At 44.3% G+C, this 9,977-nt stretch overlaps 1 protein-coding gene across 1 annotated transcript; it reads right to left on the reverse strand.

The window, feature by feature from the left end:
* Positions 1-3,280: 3,280 nt before the first annotated feature.
* On the reverse strand, positions 3,281-3,982 carry LOC149503561 (uncharacterized). The gene is given in 3 exon segments (XM_089727953.1): positions 3,281-3,369; positions 3,372-3,676; positions 3,678-3,982. Coding segments are annotated over 3 exon segments (699 nt in total).
* Positions 3,983-9,977: the final 5,995 nt, after the last annotated feature.

Genomic DNA, 9,977 nt, shown 5'->3' on the forward strand with positions numbered 1-9,977 from the left:
CATACGTAGCCAACCAGTATACCCTTCTTGCAAGATCATCAAGCTTTTTTAGTCCAAAATTTATTTTGAAATATGTAATATCTGGTTTTATTTCAAACCACAATTCTGCAGGAGTTTTGTTTTTTCCTTTTGTTGGACATCGATTTAATAAAAAGCTAGCCGCTTATACAGCGAGGATATAGCTCCATCTAACAGCAAGATTCTGTGATAGAATCTTCTTTAATGAATTCCACTTCGTCCTTAAACCTTCTGGTTAATTCGTCTAAAAAAAATTTCCACATCTGTATTATTCCAAATTGATTTAAAAGTGTTCAACTTTTCCGGTAGTCTATACTAATATTATAAAGAGGAAAGATTTGTTTGTTTGTATTGAACAGGCTCCGAAAGTACTGAACCGATTTTAAAAATTCTTTCACTGTTTGGAAGGTACACTATCCCTTTTTTTTTTCGGGCCGGTGGCCGAACCTCCTCGTCCGCGCATAAGGGGCGCGTGGGGTATGTGAGACTCAACGATCTGCATGGTGTTGTAAGCAGACCGCGGGCCCAAGGATTTTAGGGCCCACCCACTAAACGACTCCCCTGCACTCTTACACCCGACGTCCGATCCCCTCCGAGGTCAGGACTCGGATGAGGTAGGGGGGTTACCGCGGTCAACACTACAACCAGACGGCGCGGCTCACCCCAAGGACGTCCAGGCGACGGAGCCTTCGAGGCATATCGAAGGCTCTGGAAAGTCGGCCGTCTCGGTACGGCAGCCCGTCAGGCCGCCCAGACGGTGCCGTTGGTGTCCCGGAATACCCCACTGGACCAGAACCAGCCTGCCGGGTTGGGACGCGATACACCGCCAACCGGTCGCTCTAGAGTGCTGGTAGCGCGCCGCACGACCTCTAACCCCATCAGGTCGCCCCTTGACCTTCACCGGAGGGAGGCCGCTACCTACAGGGGCTGGGACACGGGCGTATTCCCGCCTCCGGCCCCCGGCTCGACGGCGACGGATCGGTGCGGAAAGGGAAGAGCTCTCCCTCTCTCGCTCCGCCGCCTCTTTCTGCGATATGGTGGACTCGCAGAAATCTAGCATTGCCTTCCAGGACGCGTCGCTGCCGAGCATCGTAACCAGGACGCGCGGCAGCGAGAGGTCCTCTCCTATGACCGCGACGAGGGCGGCGCGTTGCTCGTAAATTTATAATTTTGTACATAAATCTTTCTTCTGAAATTTTGTTTTCTTTCCTCGTGATTTCAAATTGTATATTTTGTAATTTATTGATATCCTCTAATGTTTCTTGAGTATTGCATCTCAAAAAAATTCATTACCTGTTTCGTATCTTGTCATCTTGTATGTTATAATCATACATAAAATCTAATTTTTCAAAAATTTCAATAATTATTCCCAAATTAATTACATAATGTAAATATGATTATCAATATAACTGAATATCATAAATTTCCCCTTATTTTCCAACTTTTCCTCTTTTTTATCGTCTATTTTTATACACTTTTTATCCAGAAATAATTTTATTGGCTTCCTTCAAACTATACAATTAACCTTATTTGTGAAAGGTTTTATTTTGATTGAATCCATTATTGGTTGCTTTGAATGTTTGTGTATAAACAATTTGTTTCCACGGTTACGTTATAGGTTTTTAATCAGTAAACATTAATAAATATTTATCCTTTACAATTGTGCTGGGCCCATAACGGTTATTTGAGGGGACTGGACTCTGGAGGTATTTTAAAACACTTACTTCATGGTTAATATATATTATAAACACTACACTGTTACACATTTACAATATTTTATGTTTATACAATCCTAGAATGTTTCACTGTCCGTTTCTACATGAGAAGTAAGTTGTCATAACGACAATCATCTGTTATAACACATTTAAATAAACATTCCGATATTCGAAAACTGTCACTTCATATGTGACAAGTGTTGCCTGATATTACTTAAGCTTTGGTTTCATGGGATAGCGGTGCCGTCATACAGCGGCCGTAATATTACGGACCCCAAAAGACGGCCGTCTTTACAGTGAAGACATGTAAACATTTCAGGCCGTATTAACAAACCGTCGTCATCCCCGTGCCAAGCCTTGCGCAGTTCGGATCCGATAATACGGATCAATATTCCCGTTGTGTGTGGGATTTTTTACTGGATCCGGAATACTGTCATGTGTGTGAACTGTCTCATACAACTACATACGCTAATAACATATACGTTTAAACGGACCTGTAAATGGGATATTCTATGTGTACGCGCCCTTACGGTGTCAGTTACCGCCAGTACTTCCAGATGCCAAAAGTAAAATTTCAGTGTTGTCAGCTACAAAATACAGTAGTTTCTTCAAACAATACAGCGGATTTCAAAATCGATTACAGTAAAATTAGATCCCAGAATCGACTTACTATATTTGTCTACGACACACATTGTTTTCACACTGGTAATTTCGCGTTTCAAATCTTCTATTAAACATTCTCTTTCAGAAGCTCCGATGACGTTGTTTTCTTTTGCTTGTAATTTAGTATACTTAAGATTAACGTTACTTGCAATATTAAAATCTGGAAAACTTTATGGAAGTAAATCAACAAGATGATCCATCACTATGATCGATGGTTTCTGCCATAAAGGCCGATAATTTTATTTCCGCAATTTTCCGTTGCTCATCATCACTTACACGTTACTGACTCTTAAAAATATTATCAATGGTACGCGTAAATCAGCATTTAATGAAGAATCGCAGATAGTGCAAATGCATTTACAAGCAGATTTTTTGTCAGGTTTTAGCCACTTACGAAAGTCTTGTATTTGGAGCCATTCCTCACGAAATTGCTCCCGATATTTCTTTTTTGCACTTGACGTACCAGCAGCACCACGAACATCACTTTCCTCACTACTTGAGCCCATTTTTTACAATTATATAGTTTTTAGTTTAATTTACGTCACTCTGACCAAATTTAAATAGAAAATTATGCCAGTTACTCGTATAAATTCTGCTAATAGACGAGGTCATCATTTGTACGAGGATAGAAGATAGAGGATAGATAAAAGAAGAAAAAAAGGCAAATAATTAATTTCAAATATTTATTAATGAATTATAGCTTCTTATTTTCTGTGGCGTCTATGTTTTTATACTGTCCAGCTTTGTGCTGCTTTTACCATATTTTTCGATGGTGTAAAATTGACGCATCCACCTTGTTCTTTAACTGCCTGTTTGATATGAAGAATTGCAGCAACATGTTCATTTTTAAATTTCTTCCGCAAGTCGGTTTTTGTATTGTTCATTTAAGAAAATAAGCTCTCACAAGCTGTATTAGACATTGGCAAAATCATCATAGCCTTTGCAAAATCAGTCAAGTGCGGATATTTCTCCTTCTATCAGCCTATGTAATTTTCGAAATGTGGCCCCAAAATATTTCTGTGTTCAAACTCATAGGTGTGGGATTAGAACTTCCTCCAGATTCTAACAGATCGGCCATTGTTTTGTCTAATTAAACCTCCCGATATTCGGAGTCAATTGCTTGTATGTCAGATTCTTTAACCAAATTAGGAAATTTAGAAACAGTTCTGGCCAAAATTGTTAATCCTTTGTATACAACGTTTTGTGGATCAAGAAATTGCATTTGCTCAAATAGTTCATCGAGAGGTAGACGTGACTTTAGTTCAACGAAAAGTTTAATCAAAAAAGACTATCCGCTGCAGGAATGGTGTGATTTCTGTTTTTTGTTTTACATCTCCAGCTAATGATTCAATTAATTTCGTTACGTGCAGTCCAGGGTATGTTTCTGATAGAGGCAAAAAATTTACAGATGATGTCGGATCCAAATCGGAAGTGTGTGTGCTTCTCAAATAACCTATATTCATGTAACTTAAAAGAAGTACAAGCATATCTGCCGAATCATTGGCAATAGTATCCAATGATACTTTTTTGTTTTTCACAGAGTTTGAGTGATATTTCAAAACAGAGAGTCGTGAAACTAATTTCATACTACATGCTTTACAAAAAGCGGCATTGCTGTCATCTTTGGATCTTAATAATCAAAATGAAAACACTGGATTCTTTTCCCACTCAGTACGATAATTCTGGTCATATTTTATTTTTCAATAAGCTTACTTAAGAGTATTATACAACGATGCTCGAGATGGTGCACTCACAGAAGGAGGCGGCGGGGCGGGTGAGGCAAAGCTCTCCTCGCTACGCAGAAATCCGCCGCCGCCGAGCAGGGGGTCGGGACCGGGGTCCCATCCGTGACCCGGCCCCCTAAGAGCTTTGGGCTCCACCCGCTTTATGCGAGGAAGGACCCAGCCGTGGGGCGGGGTGATTTACACTACGGCCGTAATAGGAAGCCAGGTGATGGATAGACCGCGCTCCCCCGACCGCTCTGGGGGAAGGTGAAGCGTGGCGTCATCAAGATGGGCTCCCGGCCCGTCGACCGCGGGAACCGGTGGTAGTGTCGCCGGCGGCCGCCAGTCCGGCGTCTGGGGGACGGCGGGATGGATGTAATACATAGGCGGCACTGAAAATTTCGGGAATTAACGAAGTGACACATTATTACTTAGGTCATATTAACTTTGTTTGATCTGCACGCACCCCTAAAAACAATTAAATGTAAAACATACTGTTATCCTTGGATTACTGACAACATTCGCTTGATGATGAAACTTAGGAATAAAGTTCACAAACGACATGCTGTTAGTAAGACTGAGAGTAGTCTGAATTATTATAAGGACCTTAAGTCGTTGGTGGAAAAAGCCCTAGAAAGTGAGAAAAAGGCTTATTTTAATTTTAACATTAACAATAAGATTCATAATCCCTCTATCCTATGGAAAAATTTGAAAACAAATATTTTACCTCCTGTAGATCATGAACTACCATTAATTTTTAACGATGCTAAACAAATTAATGATTATTTTAAGAAAATTCCTAATGTAATCAATTGTTCTTCTATTATATCCAATACTAACTATTTTAACTCTCATCGTTACTCTGATACACAATTTAATCTGTCCGGGGTAAATGAATGTACTGTGTTGCAGATCTTGCAACAACTGAAGTCGGATGCTCTGGGTGTTGATGATATTTCCCTTAAAATGTTGTGTATGACATTGCCCTACAGTCTTACTTCTGTCACCAATCTTGTTAATATGTCAATTAATACATCGATATTTCGTTACACTTGGAAGACTGCTGTGGTTCGTCCTGCTCCTAAGAAACCTAATGCCATGACACTCAGTGACCTCCGACCCATCAGTATACTGCCCTGCTTGTCTAAAATTCTAGAGAAAGTAGTATCTTCACAGCTGACGGACTATCTCGAGAAACATAACATATTGCCTGAGTATCAGTCCGGATTCCGGAGATCGCGTGGTACTGCAACTGCTCTCTTAGATGTGACGGATAATATCCTTGCTGCACGGGATCGGGGTATGTGTACGGTTCTGGTACTTCTGGACTTCTCTCGAGCATTCGACAGCTTGAACATTGACCTTCTTCTTTCCAAATTGAGTTTCTACGGTTTAAGTGCGGATACCATTCGTTGGTTCTCAAGTTATCTGACTGAACGATCGCAATTGGTGGAAATTCGTCGCGGTGAGGGTAATGTTCGATCCAACATGGCTAACGTCATATATTGGTGTACCACAGGGTTCGATTCTGGGCCCTTTGCTATTTATCCTTTACAGCGCAGATATTGTTGGTCATATCAATCATTGTCAGTACAATATATATGCTGATGACATTCAACTGTACATCTCTTTTAAGATGTCCGAGTTTACAATGGCCATTGAGAAACTTACAGGGGACCTAAATAGAGTGGCGAATTGGTCGGAACAGAACTCACTCTTCTTAAATCCTAGCAAGACTAAATATATTGTGTTTGGAAATGAATCTCGATTGTCTAAGCTTGCATCACAACCTTTCAATGGGTTAAATATTCGAAATGACCCCATTGAGAGAGTATATGAGGTGCGTAACTTGGGCCACCATTTTTTTTGCAACACTTCGTGAACGAACAATTTTTGTTGGCTTTAACTCATTTTCGAACACCCAAACTCGTGACTGGTTTTTTGTTTCGTAAGCGTATATCCAGGATTCGTCACCTGATACAATGTTATATACAGCATTTGAGGATCCTGCGTGGAATCTTTCGAGAGTTCTGACGCACCAAGTAACGCGAGCCGCTTTTTGCTCTTCACAGAGCGAATGCAGTATCCATCGGGAAAACAACTTTTTTACACCTAATTGTTCATGCAAGATTATTTGTATTTGACCCATGCCAATGTCTAAAGTTGCCTGAATTTCGCGGTATGTCACATGTCGATCTTCCTCAATCAGCTTACGCACAGCAACAACGTTTTCTTGGGTGACTGCAGTTTTTGGACGACTTTGACGAGGATCATCACTGAGCTTGACACGTCCACGTTGAAACTCAGCAAACCAGCGATAAATTGTGGTTTTGGATGGGGCTTCATCACCAAATGCAGAAATCATCCGGTCAACACACTGTTTTTGTGTTGAACCACTTCGAAAGTCATAATAAATCATCGCTCTTGAATTTTCTCGAGTCAATTCCATTTTCTCAACGACTAAACAAGTTTGACAAAACCTCGAGACAAGACCGAGAATGTTTTTTTAAATAAATAAATGGTATTCGATTTTTAAAACCAAGGAGTTTTCAATTAAAAAGATTTTAATATGACAGGAACAGAGGAAATATTCCATTCCCGATACTTTTAGTGCAGCCTAGTATCATCTTAGTAGTTAACAACACACTGTGTCACAACAGCGGGTACCAAGTCATCGGTAATGTAATATGGCGACTTGCACGAATCGCAAGTATTAGACTACGTTCACAAGAATTGTTACGTAAACAAAACACTGTCAACAATAAAATTCTTCATACAAATCTCTCTATTGGCACATTAGATAGATAAATGCTAACTTATTGAATAAAATTGAGTTCATTATAAACACTTCATAAGCTTTTCCATGTTCAGTTTAAATATAACCGGCCGTAACAGCAGCGTTAGTGGCGGGCTGCTGTTACACAGCTTGTACCCTGACTACTGGCGGATTGCTGTGCCCCATCGTCAATTCTTTCTTTAACCAGTTTTTTATTTTCCAATGGCAGTGAATCCGGACTCCATAGCACACAATTACTGATAATAGTACCGCGATAACTATGAGCACTATACCAAAATTGTTGATGTTATTATCGAGATGTCCAATGACAACTTGCGCTTGGGCAATAGCAGTATTATCTTTGTTCTCGTTGATACCCATTGTGACTAATAGACTGATTCACAAAACTAATAAACAATTACTGTATAAATTCCAAATGTGATCAGCTATAACAACTAAAATGCTTTGTTGTCAGAATTGGGCCTACATACTAGGTACGTGCGATGCGATTAAAGTTGAATTTGTACACGTGAATTTCAACATAATTGAATACAACTATATAAATAATACTTGATGCAAGTACTTTTAACAAAATATTTATGTACCTTAATTTAAGTATATATGTTGGAGTATTTCCACTTTCGGGTAGCGACATGGTAAGCGGGCGGTGCGTATATTACGCAGGAGCGTTCCGTCTGATACGGCGACTCGCCCGCTTCTGAGTTCGAGAGTCGTGGGGTCGTCGCGTCCCCTTGCGGGGGTGCGGAGCGGGCCTCGGGGAAACCCCTCTGCCCGGACATGTAGCTCCCTGCCTAATAAGGCAGGGGTGATGCGCTGCTGGATGGAGTATCAGGCAGGCTTGAAGATGTGTGTGGGGTCGACTTCTTTCTTCGTCTCCTTCTTCACTCTTCTCTTCTCTTCTTTCTTCCCTTCTTCCGGGGGCGGCTGCTGCTCTCCTCCATATATATATATATATATATATATATATATTTTTTTTTGTTGTTTTTACAATTTCATCTTAACCTAACTTAACCGAGAGTAAACCTAACTTACATCTAAGTGACGGCAGCGCGCCGTTCCTGCACTCCGTGGAGTGCCGGGACAGCGCGCGCCGTCACACCTAAACTAATCCTAATCTAACTTAACCTAACATAACCTAGCTAACCTAATATGGGGGAGAGAGCGAATCCGCACTCCACGCTACAGTCCTCTCCCCCTCTCCCCATCGTTATACAATATTGATGGGGGGGAGGACTGTAGCGGGTAAGAACACCCCATCCCAAAAGGGGGTGGGGGGTGGGGTCAAAGCCCCTCATGGAAATGAGGCTGCACCTACGGGGTGCAGCCGCGGTCCCCATACGGGGGACCCGCCAAACGGGCAAGAGGCGTGGGGCTAGAGGCTGATGAAACTCAGCTCCGAGAGGGGCGCTCATAGGTCCTCCCCGGCCTCACAGCCGGCGAGGAGCTTTATCTCCGAACGATCGTCGGGGGTACCAATAGCTCCCGCGGCAACGCCGTACCATCCGGTGGTCTGGCGTGCAGCGGGGCTATGTTGTGGAGATGCTCATGGGGCCCGTTTTCGGCTCGCTCGTACATATTACGGGCGAGCCTAGTCACAAACTCCACGAGCGACTCCACACCTAGGTCCCGGGCAATAACGTCATTTCTGACGTACTGCCCGGCCCCGACGATAATGCGGAGGGAAAGACTCTGCTGGGCCTGCAACCTAGATCGCTGGGACGGCGACAACAGGTGATACCAGGCCACAGCAGCGTATGTGAGGCGGGAACGGACGTATGTCTTGTAAATGGCGAGTTTGGTCCTGGTCGGAAGCCCGGACGCAAACACCGGCCGCAACAAGAACATGGCCGCGCGAGCCTGACCGATGACTCGGTTGACGTGCGCGACCATGCTCAAAGAGCGGTCGATGTCGCATCCGAGATACCGGACCGTGGTCCTGAACTCGACATTCACACCTCGGAGGCTGAGTTTCTTTGGGACGACTCTGATACGGACCGGACCGTAGAGTAAGGCCGCGGTCTTTCCCACATTGACCGCGACTCTCCAACGGTCCAGCCACTGGGGCAGTATGTCCAAAAGCCTCTGCATCCTCATGATGGCTGCAGAGGGGAACGGGGAGGACGAGAAGTAGGCCGAGTCGTCAGCGAACAAGGCCAACTTCACGTCCTCCTCCCACGCCCGAAGGTGACCCTCCAGGGTGGGGATGTCATTAGTGTAGAGGGCGTATAGGATAGGTGATAGGACACTACCCTGGGGAACCCCGGCCGTAATGGGACGCACGGAAGACCGTGCGCCCTCGACCGCGACAAAGAAGGTTCTGCCCTCCAGATACGACCCGAGCAGTCACACGTGAGCGTGCGGTAGGCCCGCGTCCCGCAGCTTGTGGACCAGCCCCTCGTGCCACACACGGTCGAAGGCCTTCTCGATATCGAGGAGGACCGCGACCGTGTATTGGCCCGAGTTTCGCCGGTCCGCCAAGTGATGCAGGACACGGGTCAGTTGCAGAGTCGTCGAGTGGCCGCTTCTAAAGCCGAATTGCTCCGGCCTGAGGAGAATATACGGCGATATTCTCCTCAGGAGCAGCCGCTCGAACAACTTGCCCACGTGCGAGATCAAGGTAATCGGTCGGTAACTGGAGGGCTTTCTCCTGTCCTTGCCGGGTTTGGGCAAGACGATGATCTTGCCCAGTTTCCAAGTTCCAGGGAAGTGTCCTACCCGGAGAATGGAATTAAACAATCGTGTCATTGCTGACACGATTGAGGGAGGGAGGTTTTGCAGGGCGAGGGGAGGAATACCGTCCTCGCCGGGGGCTTTGCGCCTCTTCATCAACTTGATGAGGAGGCGCACCTCGCTGGGAGTGACTAAGTCGTCATCTCCCAGCTCGACTCCCGGCGATTCCGGTTTGAGGAATTGGATTACGCCCTCTGACACCTCGCGATGGAATGCAGCCATCGAGGGTGCAGAGACATTCGGAGTGAACTGCCGCTCCAGCGAGTTGGCCAGGACTTCGGCACGAGCCAACGGTGTAAAACACCGTCTTCCCCCCTCGTCCTCCAAGGG

Source organism: Bombyx mandarina, chromosome 01, assembly GCF_030267445.1.
Source record: "Bombyx mandarina strain Sakado chromosome 01, ASM3026744v2".
Lineage (NCBI taxonomy): Eukaryota > Metazoa > Arthropoda > Insecta > Lepidoptera > Bombycidae > Bombyx > Bombyx mandarina.